Consider the following 21,118-nt stretch of genomic DNA (forward strand, 5'->3'; position numbering starts at 1 on the left):
AAAAAAAAGATTTATAAATAAAGCTAATGCGAGTTGGCCTGGATTGATTAGCCATATAAATTCACCACCCCATGACTGCCACTCAAAATTTGTCTCCACCCAGAACTACTGAATCAGAATCTTCATCTTACAAGATGCTCCAAATTTTGTAGATACACTAAAAATTCACTGGGATTAATGAAGGGTGTCTGTGAATGAAAATGTATAAACAGGTTGTCCATTAAACATTGAAATTTGTTTTTTATCTAAGTTCTCACATTTTCAAAATACCATTTTCTTTTCAGTTATCTCAATGCATTAACTTTTTTGAAATGTAATTTTGAAATAATAAAAAATATCCCTGTCAAGTATACAGTTGCATGGGGTTTGACAAATGCATGTATTCCTGTATCACACTCATCATCAAAGTACAGAGCATTTTCATGACCCTCCAGCCCCCAATTTCCCATGCTCCTTTGCAGTCCATAGCCTTTATCACTGGTTGCAAGACACCACATGTCTGCTTTCTATCACTATGAAGGTATTTCACCTTTCTGAGAATTTCCTATAAATGAAATCATTCAGGATTTACTCTTTTCTGTCTTCAGAGTCGTATCCATGCTGACACATTTTTAGTTGTTCCTTCTTTTGTATTGCTCATTAGTATTCCATTGTATGGCCACACAAAAATTTATCAATTCACAGCTTGATGGAAATTGGGGCTGTTTCAGATCATTGGCTATTATGAATAAAGCTACCAAGAATGGTCATGTACCAGTCTGTATGTGGAAAGATGTTTTCTTTTCTTCCAGGTAAATACTTAGGAGAGAAATTCTGGGCCATACAAGAAATGTATATTTACCTTTATAAGACAAAGCCAAATTGCTCAGCAAAGTGATCGTGCATTTTACATTCCTGCCAAAAATGCATAAGAGTTCCAGTGTATCCATATCCTCACAAACTTGGTATTTTCAGTCATGTTAATGTTACTTGTTTTATTTAATGAGCAGAGGTACTTCACTGGGGCTATCCTCCTGATTACTCATGATATCAGCCATCGTTTTATGGGAGCGTTTTCCTTCTATATATTTTCCTTGGTGAAGTGTTTGTTCAAATATTTGCCCATCCTTAAAATTAGGCTATCTTTTATTATTAAGAGTGCTTTATATTTTTCACACAAATCATTTTTTTTCTTTTTTTAAAGATTTTATTTATTCATTAGACAGAGACAGAGACAGCCAGTGAGAGAGGGAACACAAGCAGGGTGAGTGGGAGAGGAAGAAGCAGGCACCCAGCGGAGGAGCCTGACATGGGGCTCGATCCCAGAACGCCGGGATCACGCCCTGAGCTGACGGCAGATGCTTAACGACTGTGCCACCCAGGCGCCCCCATTTTTTTTTTCTAATATGGAATGCTTCACAAATTTCTGTGACATCCTTGTGTAGGGACCATGATACTATTCTAAATATCTTTCTAATTTTAGTTTATGCACTGCCAAAGCAAGCATGATACAAGGCTTTTGTTAGATTTATGAGTATTGTGAATATTTTTCTCCTAGCCCGAAGCTTTTTATTTTATTATTGGTGTTCTACAAAGAGCAAAAGATTTTAACTTTGACGAGTTTCAAGTTCTCATTTCCTTTGAAGGTATATGCNCCCTGACATGGGGCTCGATCCCAGAACGCCGGGATCACGCCCTGAGCCGAAGGCAGGCTTAACGACTGTGCCACCCAGGCGCCCCCATTTTTTTTTTCTAACATGGAATGCTTCACAAATTTCTGTGACATCCTTGTGTAGGGACCATGATACTATTCTTAATATCTTTCTAATTTTAGTTTATGCACTGCCAAAGCAAGCATGATACAAGGCTTTTGTTAGATTTATGAGTATTGTGAATATTTTTCTCCTAGCCCGAAGCTTTTTATTTTATTATTGGTGTTCTACAAAGAGCAAAAGATTTTAACTTTGACGAGTTTCAAGTTCTCATTTCCTTTGAAGGTATATGCTTATTCCGTTCCTAGGAAAGAACTGCCTACCACAAAATCTATGATTTATTTCAAAATAATTTTGTATATGGCATGAGGTGAGTGTTGAGAACGTTTTTCTTTCCTCATAGCAATATCAGGTTGTTGTTCTGGTAAAGTCTGCTGAATTCCCTGGCACTTTTACTGAAAATCAACTGATAATATCTGAATTGTCTATTTCGTTTCATATGCCCATATGACTCTAAATAAATACAACACATTCTTCATTCCTGTAACTTTGTAGTAAGCCTTGAAGTCAGAAGCATAACTCACCCAACACTGTTTTTTTCTTTTTCAACATCATTTTGACTATTCTAGGCTCTGCATATCCATGTAAATTTTAGAATCATTCTCGATCTGTAATCTATTTAACCCTATATTTATAAAGACTTAAAAAAAATTTATATCTTAGGACTTATTGCTGAATTGGCTGCTCTATTACATGCATATAAATAGCCCTGAGGAAAATCCTGTAATTATATTACCTTCAGTTTCTATTCAGACAGAGTAATGAAGGTTTCATTATTACCTTATAATCATCAATGCTTCTCATGGCAATATAAGGAGTACAGGAGGATATCGAAAGCAACCAGAAGATGGTATATCCCTGGAATTCAAATGGATTATTCTCTCTTTCCTGAAAATATGAAGAATACAATGAGCGGAATAACAAAGTTAAAATTGGTTTTCTGGAATACATTTAAAAAAATATTAAATGGATAATATATACTCCTGCCTTACGTCCCTGCGGAGGTTTCCAAACTCTTTCATTATCCATCCAATTTTGAAGCTTAACTCGTGGCTGTCTATCCAAATTCATAGATAAGGAAAATGATTCAAAGAAGGTGAATGAATAATATGACACAGTTGGAAAATGAAAAAGGACTGGATTAAGAAGATGTGGTCCATATATACAATGGAATATTACTCAGCCATCAGAAAGAATGATTACACAACATTGCAGCAACATGGACGGGACTGGGGGAGATTATGCTAAGTGAAATAAGTCAAGCAGAGAAAGACAATTATCATATGGTTTCACTCATTTATGGAACATAAGAAATAGCAGGGAGATAGGTAGGAGAAGGATGGGAAGAATGAAGGGCGGGTAAACAGAAGGGTGAATAAATCATGAGAGACTATGGACTCTGGGAAACAAACTGAGGGCTTCAGAGGGGAGGGGGGTGGCGGACTGGGATAGGCGGGTGATGGGTATTAAGGAGGGCACGTATTGCAGGGAGCACTGGGTGTTATATGCAAATAATGAATCATGGAACATTACATCCAAAACTAAGGATATACTGTGTGGTGACTAACATAACATAATAAAAAGTTATTATAAAAAAAAAATAAAATTTTAAAAAAGGAGTAAGATTTGTCATCTTCTTATGTTATGCTCCTAAAATTTACTCTGATGTTAAATAATAAATAGTGATCATTCACCAGTTGAAACATTCCATTTTTGACTCCTATTTAATTATTTCAAATGTGATAGCTTGAGTCAAAAAATCGTATCAGATGTTTTATAGGCACAGTGGTGCTAAGTATCTTTCTAGGGACACCGCAAGACCAGATAAATATTGGTTGAGGGTTCAAAAGTAGAGATAAAGTACAGTATTAGAAGGGGAAGTGAAATCTCCAAGAAAAATCTTTGCACTTGGCTACATGTATTGTTGTTCCTGTTTGGAACAATCTTTGAGGACAGAAGATTCACAGACTGCCCTGAAAGCAGTTCCCATGTTACTTTCATGATCCACATAGGTGTTATTTGATTACGCACATTACTGAAAGAAGTTATAAGCAAAGTCTGGTCGTCTTCAGCCTGGACATTAGAGACACACTTGCTAACTACAGAAAGGTGAGATTTAAGCTTATTGACAGGATCTTTTCAGAACACATTACATGCTGGGTGGGTTCGGTACTCAGTGGTAAGTCCGTGACTTTGAGCAGGACAGACACAAGGTCTGAAACTACAGAAAACTCGTACTTGAGCAAGGAATAGGTAAATTCAAATAGAATAGGAAATGAGTTGCTGGAGATATTAAAGTTCAGATGTTGGGCACATAAATACAAGGTCAAATTAAGAGGTTGGTATCAAACTCTTCATAGCTAAAAGAGAATGTTTTCACAGATGGAAGCTCAAGGCAATTTGCTCAATTTGTATCCTCCCTCAGAAACCAGAAAATTGATAGGAAGTTAATTAAATGAACCATAGCATAGGTTCTAAAATTAATTAATACTTGATGGATGATTAAAACTTTTTGCTTTAATGTTTTAGCTTCTTACACATCCTTACTGAAAGGGATTTTTATTTTCTGAACACACCAAGAGGTATGTTGTGAGACGCTAACTCAAGATCTTGCAGGAGTGTATAAAAACAATGGTGGGTTCATTTTATACACACATGGGTAACTGGTCCTTAGCCGTATATATTGTCATAAAACCCTTTAGTGGAATGGAATATAGATAGTTTGCTGACCCCTGACATTCATTTATACATATAACAAATAAATGAATTAGTGATTATCAGGTTCCAGGCCCTACCTCAGGTACAAAATATTATGTAGTGTTAAAAATACATGGTCTCTGTGTTCAAAGAACACCCTTAGAGGAAGAAATATATTTAGGAAATAATAAAAAAGGAATAATTACAAACTCTAATAGGTATTCTGGTTTCCAAACTTACAAAACTATATACAGTCTAATCACCTGGGCTCCTTTTTTAGAAATAAGGATTTTTTTTTCCCTCCAGGTATGAAAAGGCTGTTTTGGTAGGTCTAGGGTTGGCTCAGATAATGAGTATATATTACAAGGAACTGGAGTAATTCTAATGTAACCAGTCTGCAAAATTTGGCCTGAACTATGTCCTAAATTTTTTCCTTTTGTAGCATCTCTAAAAGTACTAATAAGACTTCAATTTCTTTTCTTTTCCTCTCTGTCTCCCTCCTGCCTTCCCTCCTTCCTTTCCTTTCCTTCCTTCCATTTTGTGTTATTTTTGTGTTAGTCTCAGTGCGGCATGAGTTCATTTTCATTACCTCACATTCTCTTTGAAAAATATTTTGTTCTGTTTTGCATTTAAAAAATTGAACCTCTAAGGACACTTGGCTGGCTTAGTTGGTAGAGCATGTGACTCTTGATCTTGGGGCTGTGAGATCCAGCCCCACGGTGGGTGTAGAGATTACTTAAAAAATTGAAGCTCTAAAAAGCGTATTGATTTTTCAAAGCCAGGAGCTAGCATGAATCCAAATGGTAATTTATCATGTGGTAGTTTACTCAACAAGAACGAGATCACAGCACTAAAAGAGTGATCTGGGAGATGCCTGATGGAGAAGAGGTCAGATCCTGATGGAGGAGAGTCACTATACTTACCCTTAAAAGTGTGCTTCTGTCAGTTTGGATATGTGCCGATGGTGTAATCATTCCAAGTAGTGCGTTACTAATAATGTCCATAAGAACGGGGAAGCAGTTGAGTCTCTTGGTATTGCATGCTAATGAAAATCTGTAACTCTAAAATGTAAAAAGCAAGGTTATAAATTCTCAAAGATCTTCCTCTTTTTGCTGAATTCAATATTTTCATGAAAAGACCATGTTTTTAAAATGATGCCAAATAATCAAAACAAAAAACAAACACTCTGTAAGTAAAACCAAACATATAGGTAGGCTGTACCTAATTTTCAGGACACCAGACGTCTGGCTTAACGTTAGAATCAAGTACTACTGTTTCAGAATAAAACAGAGGTTTCAGAATATATGTATTATAAAATCCCTGAGAGGAAATCTTAGTTCTTTGGACTCAAATATGCACATGACAGTAGGTATTATATAGTATTTATTTTACTAATACACGCAGCTTGCATTGGTAGACAATGATCGAGATATGAATTATTCATCATCTTAATGACTACCATTCACTAAGTAATAAAAGCAGTATTTGTTTTTCATTTCATTTCCTACAGGGGAGAACCGAGTACACTGATATTATATTAGCTTTCCACACCTTTGGGAAACATGAAACAGAGATTAGCATACCTTTGTATTACCAGACACTATGATGGCTCCATTGTAAGATGGGTCATCCAGGCCATTTTTAGTTCCAAATACATCCACTTCCAAAGCTATGTTCTGATGCTCCACAGAATGTATGAAGTCATCAATACTTGCCCCTAAGTTGTAGTTAAATATATTAGGTATATCACAAAACTTAGAAAGTCAATATCAAGTTGTACAGTAAAATGATAATTAATGTCATTATGTGATCCTTACTATAATATGGACTGTCAGGATATTTTTCCACATAAGAACATACTGGCTACTGTGAATTTAAAGTCTATTCACTTGTCATATGTTTGCTTCTGATTACTGCTAATATGACAGGTAAAAGTCTTTTTTACCACCATATGGCATTTGGAATAGGTGTTTTCCCCTAGAATATTGCAAAGAGTGGCCACAGCAATTAAGGTTTTAATGACACAGATAATCTCCAGTAATTAACCACCAAAATTGCTAATCTCACTTCATGACTGGTACATTTATTAACTGACTTTCAAATTGTGTCTTGAAATAGGAAGACAACCTGTTGGATGGAGGCATGGAGAGGCTCATGGACCTTCTCCCAGAAAAGCAACCATAAATTGTGAAAATTACTAAAAATCCAACAAGTTAAAATCTCTTGACTGTCTTAAGGGCATATAGAAAATGAAAAAAAAAGCCACATTTATTTAAGAAAATCTAATAAATCTGGGTAAGAACACTAAGAAATTGGCATTTGAGCCAAAAACCTATACCTTCACTCCCTGTCCTCGATTAGTATGACACAAGGTCCACTCTGACTGGATCTAGCCAAGAACTTGTGCTTAGGATACAGCTTCCATCTTATGAGTAGGGGATGGATGGAAGAAGAGAACTCCAGACCTCTCACTGCGTGGGATGCAGTTTCTGCAATGCAGGACTGGAAGGAGTGAGAAGGCCAGCCCCTCCTAGGAAGATAACTGGATAGCCATTGAAGTTGCATCCCTTCCTCACACCATACACAAAAATTAACTCAAAATGGATCATAGACCTACATATAAAAACTAGGAGTATAAAAACCTTAGAAGAAAATAGAGAAGTTAATCTTTGTGATCTTGGGTTAGGTAAAGCTTACCTAGATATGACATCAAGCAAGGGAAAAAAAATAAGTTAGACCTCATGAGAATTAAAACATTATGTTTCAAAGGACACCAATGAGAAAATGCAAAGGCAATCTACAGTGGGAGGTGAAATATTTGCAAAACACTTGCCTTTGATTCTTATTATTCATGGTACGTGTATTCTCTAAAGTCACCACAAACAGTGAATTAGTGAATTCTTAATTATTGCTCTGAAGGGAAACACAAGGTTGGCTTCTTGTGAGCCTCTGGTCACAACAGTTTCTTTGACCAATCAATATATCACCATATTTTATATGTTATATATGTTTTGGTATATATATTGTTGATTCGCTAACATTGATCTCACAGCCAACAGCACTATAGTTCATGCCTGAACAAAGTTTATTTAACACACATATTTTCTCTATAAGTTACCTCACAGTCTTCCCTACATAGGGACACTGGAAAGCACTTCCACACTATTCTTGGGGGCCATTTTCTTTTCTTTTTTTTTTTTTTTAAAGATTTTATTTATTTATTCGACAGAGATGGAGACAGCCAGTGAGAGAGGGAACACAAGCAGGGGGAGTGGGAGAGGAAGAAGCAGGCTCATAGCAGAGGAGCCTGATGTGGGGCTCGATCCCATAACGCCGGGATCACACCCTGAGCCGAAGGCAGACGCCCAACCGCTGTGCCACCCAGGCGCCCCCTTGGGGGCCATTTTCAACAGGAAAATCACCCCAAAAAGCATGAAAATGTGAAAAATATGGCACTGAATAGACTACAGAAAGGATACTCATGTACAGTATGAGAGCTGAAACAAGAAGGGAGAGTATCACCTTGTTCTACCTCAGCTGGGAAGTGTGCCTCAGGTGACTCAAACTTTTCACTTCTCTGAGCATGTCTGTGAATGACTACGGAAGAGCCATGAGTATTGGTTTCAGGGTCACACATAAATTTTACTGACTAGACAAGTTTGTAAATACAGAATCTGTGAACAGTGAGGATCTCTTGCATCTAATAAGAGACACACATCTAAGAACATAGATAAAGAACATTTAGGACTCAATAAAAAGGACATACAACCCATTTTTAAAAAAGACATTTCTCCAAAGGTAAATATACAACTGGTCAGTCAGCACAAGAAAAGATGCCTAAGGTCACTCGTTATTAGCAAAATGCAAATCAAATCACGAGATACTCCTTGATTCACACTAGGACGGGTATGACAAAAAAAGAAAATAACAAGTTTGGGACAAACTGTGCAGAAACTGGAATCTTCACAAATCGCTAGCATAGGAATAAATTGGGGTAGTCACTTCAAAAAAGTTTGACTGTTCCTCAAAAAGGTTAAATATAATCATCATATGACCCCACAATTCCATTCCTGGGTTTATATCCCAAAGAGATGAAAAAAATGTTCATACAAAAACTTGTACGTGGACCTTTATAGCAACATTAATTCATAATAGCCGGTTATTGGGGACTATACCCATCATCTGATGAATAATAAATAAAATATTGCATATTCATACAACAGAATATTATTCCACAATTTAAAAATAAAATATTGAAACATTCTACAACATAGATGAACCTTGAAAACATCATGCTAAGTGAAAGAAGTCAGTTATAAAAGATCATACATTGTATAATTTTACTTATATTAAATGTCCAGAGTAGCAGATCCTTAGAAACAGAAAGAAAATTTGTGGTTTCTCCGAGCTGGGGACAGAGTGAATGGGAGTGACTACTCAACGAGTATGGGATTTCTTTTTGAGATGAAAATGTTCTAAAATAAGTTGTAATGGTGGTCACACAATTCTGTGAAATATACTCAAATCCACTGAATTGTACACTTGGAATAAATGGAATACCACATGAGTTATATCTCAAGCTGTTACAAAAAAATTTTTTTATACAAATGCTTTCATTTTGCACACACCCTCCAAAAAATTTATTTCTCCTTGGCAAATCCTTTCCTAGTTCCTTCTCCATTTTGGGCTTCTATTCATCTCCTCAAGCCTCATGAAGAAATTTTATGATGAAGAAGTCCAAAGCTCATTTTTCTCTCTCATACTTTATGTTTTCTAGGTAGTGCGTGTAACAGTGAATGCATTTGGGGATAGAGTATTCACCCGAACATTACCTGTTTTATTGATGATCAATAATTGAGTGAGAGGATCATGTGGTTGTTGTCCAGGAGCAAGAAAGTATAAATGAGGAGAAAGGTCCCAAGTGTAGCTCTTTGCATATATTTTCATGATGATACTCTTCAAAAAAAGAGGGCAAATTCCAACTCCTAAAATCAAAAGCCTACACAGAAGAAAAGGGCCAGCGTGAATGCAGTCATTTCTGAACCTTTCAGAACTGTCTGAGCAGATGCTGATGTCACACGATTGAGAGATTATGAAAATAAAACATAGAGCTCTCTGCCTCCATTTTTTGAGTATTTTGCCCTTTTCCTGCCTCTTAAAGATGGTTAAAATGGGGATTTATCCTTTGCTCACTTCTCTTGTTACTCTCTGGCCATTGTATATCCCGCACAGTTTCAAGGGGGCAGGTGTCCTTTAACTGTGTGTGTAGATTTGGCTTCTCCCTTGAGACTCCCATTCTTTGCCCTCCCTTCCTGCTAGTTAATCCATCAATGCTCTGTACTCAATTTTCTTCACATCTACTCCTCTTCACATAGTCCCTATTTCTGTTAGTGACAGCAGGATTTCTTTAGTCTCCAGGTTCAAATTTTCCATTATTCTTTATTCTTTATTGTCCTGTATTCTCCATTTCAAGTAAGTAGCATTTTTTTTAAATTTGAGAGACAGAGAAGGGGGGGAGGGGCAGAGGGAGAGGGAGAGAGAGAATCCCCAAGCAGACTCCCTGTTGAACAAGGAGCCCGACACAGGACTCGATCTCACGACCCTGAGACCATGACCAGAGCTGGAACCAAGAGTCGGATGCTTTACCAATGGAGCCACCCCGTCACCCCTCAGTTGAAAATTTTTATCGTTCCTTGATTACATCTTGCCTCAAAACTTTTCTCTATTCCTAATTTCTAGTTTTACAATATTATATCTTGTTTGAATTCTTGCTAAATGCTTGGCATCTCTCCAGATTCTGTTATACAGGGCTGCCAGATTAATAATGAAGGTTTTTCTTAAATCATTCTATCTCCTTGTCAAAGATTCTCAATAAATTACCATTACTTATTTGTTTCAAAAGTATTTATTGAGACTCTACTATGTGCTAACTAGCCTCTTATCTTTTTGATGCTTAACTGAGGTATTCATAGCCCAGGTACTGATTGACAGCCAAAGTGCCATAGACACAAGGGTGCCAATGAGAGGTGATGTGACTCTGAGGAGTAGGGATAGTGTGCCCATTGTGCACACAGAGAGTATGGGGAGTGAGGGGCGCCTGGTGGCTCAGTCGATTAAGGGTCTGCCTTCAGCTCAGGTCATGATCGCACGGTCCTGGGGTTGTGTCCTGCATCAGGCTCCTTGCTTGGTGGGTAGCTTGCTTCTCCCTCTGCCTGTCACTCCCTCTGTTCGTGCTCTCTTTCTGATAAATAAATAAATTCTTGAAAAAAAAAGTGAGCTAGCATCACTTAAGAGGGCTGGTGGGAAGTTATGACATGTAGGTAAGAGCAGCTAGAACGCAGTGGGAGAGTCAGGACATCCAGGGAAGACAGGAGCATTACCGTATAGTATTCAAAATAAGGCATCAGCATATGGGTATGCGGGGGGAAAAATCCATATCCCAATATTTCAGTCACTTACCCTAGTGGAAAATTTGAAAGAGATGGAAAAACACAGGAAAACTACATTACTTCAACTTTTTTCTGAAAATTGCCTCCAAAAACATTACAAATTTCCTCGGCTAGAATGTCGATAGGTAACCACTAAAACCATTAACTTAACTGGATGTTATTCTCTATCCAGTTTTGTAGGTGCAGACATTTATTTTTATTTTTTGATTGTCTTAGATTAGTTTTTTAATGTATTGATTAGAAAAACAACAACAACAAAACACACCCGTGGCCCTCTGACACTCACAGCGATAAGAAAGCTTTTTTTTCATGCTTTAACTTCAAGAAGCGAACCCGTGCAATCGTGCAGACTTGCTGTCTCCAGAGAGCCAGGCCCCCTATTGTCTTTGTCCTCTCATTGAGTGAACTAAGAACTTGTTCTGTCTCAACAAGCCTCTCTGTGTCTTCAGTGCTTTCTGCCTGTGCTTCTCCCAACGTGGCAACATCTGCAAAATACAAAAAAACCCCACAACAAAACAATTCATAAAATCCCACTTTTGATGGACCTTATGGAGCTTACTGGAGAAGTTGTTTTACCAACGACATCACAATCTTCTGTAAAACTGTAGGCATTATGTAGTGCTACTGGCTGCTGCCATGAGCTAGAAACATCAATGGGGGATTCACTCCTTGAACAAAAGGAGTAGAAAGGGGATCTTAGATCACTTGGATACAGACAATACATTCAAGAGATTATGATAAATATGCAAGATCACATGGTGCCACCCAGGCACCCCAGAGACTGTCACCTCTCTGATCAAGAGAATAATACCTGCTATTTTTAACCCACCAGATACACGAGAGCACAAGGAAAGCAAAATAATAATAATAATTTTCATAAAGGGAAGAGCCATTCCTGGCGAGATGATACGTATGGGTGTTTTCACGTTAGGGGCATGGTAGAAGGAAAGAACAACTTCAGACACGAATGAGAAGGGAGCATTAAACAAACTGTTCTGGTCACATGTGGCCTTGCACCCAAGTCACAAACTGAGTTTACACCTTTTACCGATTCTTTCCCATAAGAACTTCACCAAATGCATGGGAACAAAGGCTGGAGATGGAAAGAAAAGCTAAGAAAGATGCACACCAAGTTACACAGAGTCTTGTGCAAGATTATCATCAAGGTACATGGGGCCTTCCTTTGTGAAGGGAATCCACCAGGGTATGGCTACTGGACAAAAGAGCAGAGAGAGCTATACTGACGTCGAATGGACCTTGGTGGGGTGTAATACATTGACGGGCTAGTGTCTGAGGGTAGTGTGGTAAGGTGGGGCGATCTCCTAAGACATGGTGAGCTATGGTCATGAGTAGAGAGTCAGGTTAACTCCGCAGTAATAGAAAAACTGAAAATCCCCCCCAAAACAAATAAATTAAAAAAATGATAGCAAGCTGAAAATCAGGAAGATCACTCTTATTGTTGAGAAATTGGGCAATGGGGCTGTATCACATAGAGAGAGGTCTTGAATTTTGCCTGTGCTGGAATATGATTTTAATGTCAATAACAATCTGGGAAATCCACCAGTATTTGTACATTGAATGACACATTTATAAATCATCAAGTGTTACAAGACTCTCTCTCATCAAATAGGGTGTATAATGGAAAGTGTAAAATTATTTAAAATAACCAACTAGAAATTTTGGAGTTGAAATGTATAATAATTGATTTTAAATAAATAAAAATAAAAATATAATAAATAAAAGCTCAACAGATGTCTTCTGGTGGAAGAAAGAAATCATGACATGACACAAGCTAAATTGAGATTATTCAGTGTAAAGAACAGAAAGAAAAAGGAATGAAGAAGTGAAGTCTCAGAGAAATGAGAGACATTAGCCAGCATACGAGCATTACATGTACCACTAGGTACATTAACAAGAAGTTCCAGAAGGAGAGTTGAGAGAGAAAGGGTCAGAAAGTGCAGTTGAAAAATGAATGGCTAAAAACTTCCCAAATTTGATGAAAAACATTAAGCACACATATAAGAAGCTCACCAAACTCCCAGCAGGATAAATGCAAGGAGAGCAACACCTAAAGACATCAGAGTCAAGCTGCCAGACGCCAAGGACAAAAGCAGAATTGGGAAAGCAGCAAAAGAAAAACAACTCATCATACACAAGAGGTTCTCAGTAAGATCTAAAGCTGACTTCTCATCAGAAACCATGGAGGCCAGTGGGCAGTGAGAGGATGTAATCAGAACGCCTGAAGAGAGAGACTGAAAATCAATGTGTTGTCTGAAATTGCTCTTGGGAAGTGGGATGAAGGCAATGAGCCCTGGTTAGAAGAAAATGGGCCATCTCTAATAACAAGCTAATGTTGGCAGTAAAGGTATCAGAAATCACAGGGATGCATTTTGGATTTATCCCTGTCTAGGAATGGACTTGTGTCTTATGGAAGTATATATTGCACAAGGTGTTGTGAATACCGTTACATGTTCATGCATGTATTTTACCTGATTCATCAATAGCTGATTTTCCTTCTAGTTTCAGGAATACTTCGTTCAAGGTTGTCATGGAAACTCCGTAATTCATGCATTTTATTGTTCATGCATTTTATTTACCTGATTCATCAATAGCTGATTTTCCTTCCAGTTTCAGGAACACTTCGTTCAAGGTTGTCATGGAAACTCCATAATTCTCAATTCCCAGGCCAGGACACCTGTCCAGATCCTCGTACAGTGCTGCAGGACACATACAAAAAGCAAATCAAAACCACAGAAATCGCTAGTGAGCTGGGGACAACTTTTTAAACTAAAAAGCACAAATATATGAAATCACACTTCTGATAAGTCAGACATTTTAAAACTCACATTTCCTAACACGTAACCTTATTCTTCAAACTGTGTTATTTTCCATTGTATATTGTGTAACAGCCCATATATTAACTTCTTTTGATCAAATATTCATTTATAGTCATTCATATTAAGATTCATTTTAGATTTTTTTTCCTGACTTGCTTTTAACATTTAATTACCAGTGGAACTTCGGTTTTTTTCAACTTGAGTTAATCGAAGACTCTTTTCCAGAGCCATCTGTGTTTTAACCGACCCTAGGAAAGAACTAATTTTTTGAGAATTCGTTGGATGGTGCAGAAATTATTTCAGTTCAGAAAATCTCTGTTAAAGGGAGGACATAAATTATAAATCATTTTTTAAAAATTTCAGCTTTTGATGGTGGAAGAAAAAATTCACAAGATCTCATAGAGAATGCACAGCTGACTCAGGGCAGCTTGGAATAGTGGGAAAGTGGTAGTCAGTCTCTTGCTAGCAATTCTGTACCCACTCATCCCTTTTACTATTTTCACCAAAAATACTTTTGGTGTTCTTATCACAATGAACAAGGTCCCTGCCTACATGGATCAGAACAATAACAAATAATTCAGTGAAGCTTGAATAAAAACCTAATTTTAAATCCTAGTATGATTATAGACGTCCTGAGGATTCCACCTGCAGCTTCTCGTTGGGCAAAAGAATAAGTTAAAGGCTTTCCATCTTGGTGAGAGTAGCATATACAGAAGAGCAGAAAAGTAGTAAGATTCAAACTGTGAATGAGCATTAGGTGTCATTCTTCATTTTACCTAAAATTTTACAGACCTCCTCTAAATTATAGCTAGTATGAAAACACATTAGGGTTCAATTGGTATTTTGCCTGATGGCTCTAAGGAATACTTGTGCTGTCACTGTAAAATGTATATTTGAATGACTTCGTGGGGTAATTTATGTGTCTGTTAACCACACGTATGTCCAGGCTAATTGCTTCAACCACCCAGTGCGGCCCTCATTGCGCCCTATTACCAGGGAGCAAATCTTCTGAATAACATACACAATAAGTAAACTTTTTCTTTCTTTTTTAATTAGACTTTTTATTTTGAGGCTATTTTATTTTATTTTTATTTTATTTTATTTTTTAGAGAACGAGTGAGCAGGGGGAGGGGCAGAGGGAGAGGGGGAATCCCAAGCAGGCCCCACACCCAGTGCAGAGCTCGATCTCACGACCCTGCGATCATGACCTGAGCCAAAATCAAGAGTCAGACACTTAACTGACTACAACCCAGGCGTCCCTTGAGGTAATTTTAGATTCACATGTGGTTGTAAAAAATAATAGAGAGATCTCAGTTCCCCCCGATGGTAATATCTTAAAAAGCCACAATAGGCTATCACAACCATGCTATTGACATTGATACAATCAAGATACAGAACATTTCCATCACCACAAAGATCGTGCTACCCATTGACAGCCACACCCATCACCCCTGATCCCATCTTCTCCCAACCATCTGCTCTCCACTTCTGTAATTCTGTTACCTCAAGAATGTTATATACAGTGAGTCCTAGAATTGGCTATTTCCACTGAGGATAGCTCTATGAATATTCATCAAGGCTATTGCATATGGCAGTCAGCAGCCTGTTTCTTTTTCTTGTTGACTGGCATTACATGTCATGAATGCACCACAATTTCACCATTTCCTTGTTAAAGGCCATCTGGGTCCTTTAAGCTGTTGTCTGTTCCAAATAAAGCTGCTATAAACATTCATGTACCGGCTTTTGTGCGAATATGGTTTCATATCTCTAGGATAAATGTCCAGTAGTGAAATGATTCAGTTGTATGGGAGTTGCGGGTTTAGTGTTTCAAAGGAACTGCAAACTTTTTCCCAGAATGGCTGTGCCACTTTATACTCCCATCAGCAATGTAGGAGTGATCCATTTTGTCCACATCCTAGCCAGCATTGGATACTATCACTGTGTAAAAAAAAAATTTTTTAAGCCATTCTGCTAAGTAGGTAATGAGATCCCATCGTGGTTTCAATTTGCAGTTTCCTACTGACATATGATGTGCACACCTTTTCATGTGCGTCTCTGCCACCTGTATATCATCTTCAGTGAACTGTCTCTTCTTATCTTTTGCACATTTTCCAATTAGGTTGTTTGTTTTTTACAGTTGAGTTTTCAGAGTTCTTTATATGTTCAGATACCAGTCCTTCGTCAGATACATAGTTTGTGAATACCTTCTCCCAGCCTACAGCTCATTCTGTCATCTTCTTAACAGGACCTTCCACAAAACAATTTTTAAATTTTGATGGAGGACAACTTACAATTTTTTTCCTTTCATAGACTGTGATTTTGGTCCAGTCTAAGAACTCTGCCTAGCAGTAGATCCTGCAGGTTTTCTCCTATTCATTTAAAAAAATTATGGCTTTATATTTTACATTTAAGTCCATGATTTACATTAAGTTAATTTCTGCATAAGGTGTGAGATTTAGGTAAAGGTTCATTTTTATGCCCATGGATCTACTTGCTCCAGTTGTTGGAAAGGTTATCCTTCATCCATTGAATTGCTTTTCCACCTTTGTCAAAAATCAGTGAGGCGTATCTGTATAGGTTTATTTCTGGGTTCTCAGTTCTGTTCTATCTATCTTTGTGTTGATCACTCTGCCAATAGCACATTATCTCGATTATTCTAGTTTGCATAATGCTATAACTCACTCCCTTGGCTCTCCACAGAGTGGTCTGACCAAAACCACAACTGGCTGCTTCAAAAGAGTTGAGGGGGGTGCTCAGAATCTCTGACCAGGCTGATTGCTGCGTGTCTTCTCCTGCAGAAAGTCAGTCTCTGAAGACTGGAAGAGGTGCCTGCTTTATCTTGTGCATAGGCTTCGACATAGAGTGTCAAGGAAAATGAAAAATCAGTAGATGTTTCCAAAAGGGAACAAGATAAACCTCCAAAAACAGACCCTCATGAAATGAAGCTATATGATTTACCTGACAAAGAATTCAAACTAGCTGTCATAAAAAAAGGAAAAAGCTGCCATAAAGTAAACTTATGCATTGGCCTAAAAACCCCAAAGTTATCACAAAAGTCTTGTTAAGAGAAGAATCGTGGGGTTGTTTGTAATGGTTAAGCCAGAGGTTTTCAATCACTTGTATTCATTCACAGTTATGAACACTAGAATATTCTGCTATGTACTACAAAGGGAATGAAAGACTAAAAAAGCTCCCTAAAATACCCAGACATTGTAATGCAACTATTAGAATATAATATTTCCCACTGTAGATAAAATCATCCAGTTACTGTATTATTCTTCGCATCCTGTTTCAAATAGCTGAACACATTGGAAGCTCTCAATATATAAGAATTATCATTATTATTATGAATATTTTTTACATATTTCATTTCATTGTGTTCTTGTACATTACCTGGAAATCTATTTGTTCTTTCTAAGGGCAATGTGTAGACAAGTTTTCCTTCACTTTCTGCTGATAATTTGGCATCGGGGATGTGCTGTTTAATAAGTGATGTTATATTTTCCTGAACATGCATTTCATTCAACTGCAAACTGGTATTTGAAAAAAAAAAAAGATCTATGTTATTTGACAGTCTCCAGTGTTATGAGGAAAATTACTAGCTTCTGGGGGACAAAGAAAGATCGATTAAAATCTAATGCAAGAGATAGGCCATTGAAACATGAAATGAGAGGACAAAAAAATCAGATCATGTAAATATAATGGGAGAAAGCAGAGGGAGCTAATCAGAACTACTTGTCAGGCATTCAGGTTATGATGTCCAGACAAGGTTGATACCGACTCAAGTCCTTAAAAGGAAAATAGTGGCAGAGTACAGATACCAGGGACACAACCAGGATTGTACCAAATGGAAAATGGTATAGATTTTTTGAAGGGAGTTTAAGTTGGCTTAATAGGATTATTGTATTGGGCAAGAAGAAGGGATTTTTGATAGGCAAAGATAAAAAGCAGGTTCAGGTATTCAACTGACTCTTTCATAGAGATTTATTAAGTTATTAGTATGTAACAAAAATACCCCTAAATGCTGAGGGTACACTGGTGAATAAGAGAGCATTGCCCTGTTCTTGTGGAGTTGACCAGCTAGTGGGGAGACAGGGAGAAAACAAGCAGGTAAAGAAATGATTAACAATCGTAGTAAGTGCTATGAAGGAAACGGGTTATAGATAGAAATTAATTGTGGGTGAATGTGGGTACGGGTAGTTGAGATCGCTAATTTTTGCTTTCTTTGTAGGCTAATCCCAGAACTTTGACTAAGAGCAAAGTATCATAGAGAAAACAAGTCTATCCATTTAAAAATACCATGGATAATTCCCCAGTGTTGGGAAACAAATAAAAATATATTGAGCAAGGTTATAAAGTATGTAGTGGACAAAATATCAGTAGTGGCTTGGCTTCTAACCTCGGTTTTGCCATTTGAAATGTGTTACTTAACCTATCTGGACCGTTTGCTCATTACCAAAAATGGAATAATGATTCCTAACATCTAAGGTTGTCCTAAGAATTGAATAATAGTGATGTCTGCACTTAGCAAGTCTTTTAAAAATTCCTATTTTATTTGATCAAATGCTTATATTGAAATTATGCTATTTACTCAAGTATTAAGAACATCTGAGAATATATGCTATTATTAGAAGCCATGAAACACACTGAGGGAATGAAACAAAAACTAAAAAAATCATAATTGTTCTCCATGATGTTGCTGCCTCCTGAAAGAAGAACAATTTAAGAAATACTTCTCGGTCACTTACAAGCATTTGTGTAGGGTACTAGAGAGGATGGCAGGAGCAATACATGTATCCTCTCTCGAAGAGTGTATAGCTTGGAAATGGAGATCAGTGAACTTTTTCTGAAAATGACTAGATTGTAAATATTTTAGCCTTTGCAGGCCAGTAGATCTCTACTGCAGTTATTCAACACTGCTGTTGCAATGTGGAAGCAGTCACAGGCAATATCTAAACACATGCGTATGGCTGTGTTCCAATCAAACATTATTTCCAGCAACAGGAAGTGGGCTGGATTTGGCCCATGAATCATAGTTGGCTGACCCTGATTTAGAAGAAATAAGGTAATTACACAAAGTATTGTCCAGGAGCCCATGAAGACACTTGTGAATCGGGCAGGGAACCTGATGAGAATTTTTTATTTTGAGGACATATTCTGTTGCTGTGCTAAGTGCTAGGTGCCAAGTCATTTACTTTTCTATAACCTTTACTTTCAACTAGGAATTGTTATTCCCACTTCATAAGTGAGAAAACTGAGTTTCAGAGAGTTAAATTAATTTCCAAAAAGCAATTCAAACAACGTGGCTTAGGAAATGAAATATTGGAACAATACACAGAGCTGGAAGATTAATAAAGACTACATGAGATGGCATTCAAATAATGCTTTAGGACTTGAACAGGTGGTAATGGGTCCAAGAAAATTGCAAAGCTCAGCAAATAACCTCAAACAAGGGGAAACGTAGGTCATGATAGGACATGTGCCGTGAACAATGAATATTTCATTTTTGGCTAAAAGATATTGAATTGGCTAAGGGCAAATAATATGGAAATCATGATAGGATGGGCCGCACCAGCATCACAGGACTATAAAATTCGGATTCCAGTAGGTAAAATATAACCATTAAAGTTTTTTTTGTTTGTTTTGTCTTGTCGTCATATATTTTTTTTTTTTCTTTTTAAGGTATAGATGGTCTAAATCAGAGCTGTAATTTAGACGAACTGACCAATTCACAAATAAATTAAAAGGTAATTTAAAGGGGCGCCTGGGTAGCGCAGTCGTTGGGCGTCTGCCTTCGGCTCAGGGCGTGATCCCGGCGTTCCGGGATCGTCCCACATCGGGCTCCTCCGCTGGGAGCCTGCTTCTTCCTCTCCCACTCCCCCTGCTGTGTTCCCTCTCTCGCTGGCTGTCTCTCTGTCACATAAATAAAATAAAAATCTTAAAAAAAAAAAAAAGGTAATTTAAAATATGGGTTTGGATATTAGTCTTCAGCATTAAAAATATCCAGGTTCAATTCCTGGCTCTTTCACTTATGAACCTAGAGAGACCAAATGTTTATCTGTAGTGTAAAAGTAACAAGAATTTCTATCTCAAAAGACAAAAAGATTTAAAAAAAAGGTAATTTAAAATATGGGTTTGTATATTAGTCTTCAGCATTAAAAATATCCAGGTTCAATTCCTGGCTCTTTCACTTATGAACCTAGAAAGACCAAATGTTTATCTGTAGTGTAAAAGTAACAAGAATTTCTATCTCAAAAGACAAAAAGATTTAAATAAAATAATGTTAAGTATCTTATCTCTGAATGACTCAATAACAGAATATGCTACAATTCAAAATACTGATAAAAATAAAATGAAGTGGATGGAAAGAAGAGCAAGCACAATAACAGGACAGCTGGGAGGAAGAGGAGAAGCAAGGAGCCTACTTAAAAAACTATGTTAACAGGTGGGAGGGAGAGAGGAGGGTGTAAAAAAAACAACGTGCCATTTGTGAAAGTTTCCTTAATACAAACCTTCCTTAACAAACAGTGTGTTGTGAATATATTTTCTATCATATTTATCTCAATTTTTTGTTACGTTATCTTATATTTTCTTTATCTATATTTTCTTTTCTTTTCTTTCCCTTTATTTATTTTGTTTGAGAGACTGTGCATGCCTGCGTGTGAGCTGGGGTGGGTGGGGCTGGAGGGGCAGAGGGAGAGAGAAAGAGAATCTTAAGCAGTCTGCACACTCTCACAACCCTGAGATCATGACCTGAGCTGAAATCAAGAGTTGGACCCTTAACCGACTGAGCCACCCAGGCAGGCACCCCAAGTTATCTTATATTTTCAATCTCTACAATCTACCAATCAGTATCTCTCATACACACACAGCAATTCCATATATGTATGCAAGTGTCTCCAACATATGTACATGCAAACATCCGTGTGTCACAAATCAGGAGTTTCTCACGTGTTGTAATGTGCTACGTCAAGCATCATGCCTCCTCTAGCTCATTTCCCATTTTCCCAGCCTCCTTACGTGGCTCTACCTTAAGTGATATCCGATGCCCCACTTCTTCTTTAGGAACAGAGAAGAGCCTGCACACCTCAGCTTCCCTTCGGAGAGAAACACTTTCCTATCTGAAAAAGGAAGAAGCAAAGAAGAAAGCTTGTTAAGAAGATGCCCATTCTTTCCCAAGAAAAGACAGGTAATCATGACCCAACTCTAATTGAGGAGTTTTGCATGTTTAAATCCAGGGTTTAATAAAGACTCATTGAAACAGGCTCCCTTTAATCTTATTTGTATACTTCAGGCTATCGTTTTGCCATCCAGCCAGCGAGGGAGGTTATATGGCTATGTCTTCTGATATAGACTACCATTACATTATTTATTTTAATGGATC

At 37.5% G+C, this 21,118-nt stretch overlaps 1 protein-coding gene and 2 non-coding genes across 5 annotated transcripts in view; all 3 read right to left on the reverse strand.

Moving 5' to 3' along the window:
* The window catches only part of LOC100473721 (ATP-binding cassette sub-family A member 8), a 76,437-nt gene that overhangs the window by 27,008 nt on the left and 28,311 nt on the right, over positions 1-21,118 (reverse strand). For all 3 annotated transcript variants that reach the window (XM_011232843.3, XM_034640641.1, XM_034640642.1), the window contains 8 exons: positions 20,765-20,855; positions 17,128-17,267; positions 13,495-13,614; positions 11,184-11,382; positions 9,281-9,447; positions 6,032-6,165; positions 5,372-5,509; positions 2,532-2,639 (listed from right to left, as the gene is read on the reverse strand). In XM_011232843.3, the coding sequence (XP_011231145.2) occupies positions 2,532-2,639; positions 5,372-5,509; positions 6,032-6,165; positions 9,281-9,447; positions 11,184-11,382; positions 13,495-13,614; positions 17,128-17,267; positions 20,765-20,855 (1,097 nt within the window). The remainder of the gene's footprint in view (positions 1-2,531; positions 2,640-5,371; positions 5,510-6,031; positions 6,166-9,280; positions 9,448-11,183; positions 11,383-13,494; positions 13,615-17,127; positions 17,268-20,764; positions 20,856-21,118) is intronic.
* On the reverse strand, positions 1,380-1,484 carry LOC117795897. Its single transcript, XR_004620044.1, has one exon. It is a non-coding gene; the product is annotated as a U6 spliceosomal RNA (small nuclear RNA).
* On the reverse strand, positions 1,731-1,835 carry LOC117795898. Its single transcript, XR_004620045.1, has one exon. It is a non-coding gene; the product is annotated as a U6 spliceosomal RNA (small nuclear RNA).

Source organism: Ailuropoda melanoleuca, chromosome 13 (assembly GCF_002007445.2).
Source record: "Ailuropoda melanoleuca isolate Jingjing chromosome 13, ASM200744v2, whole genome shotgun sequence".
Classification (NCBI taxonomy): domain Eukaryota; kingdom Metazoa; phylum Chordata; class Mammalia; order Carnivora; family Ursidae; genus Ailuropoda; species Ailuropoda melanoleuca.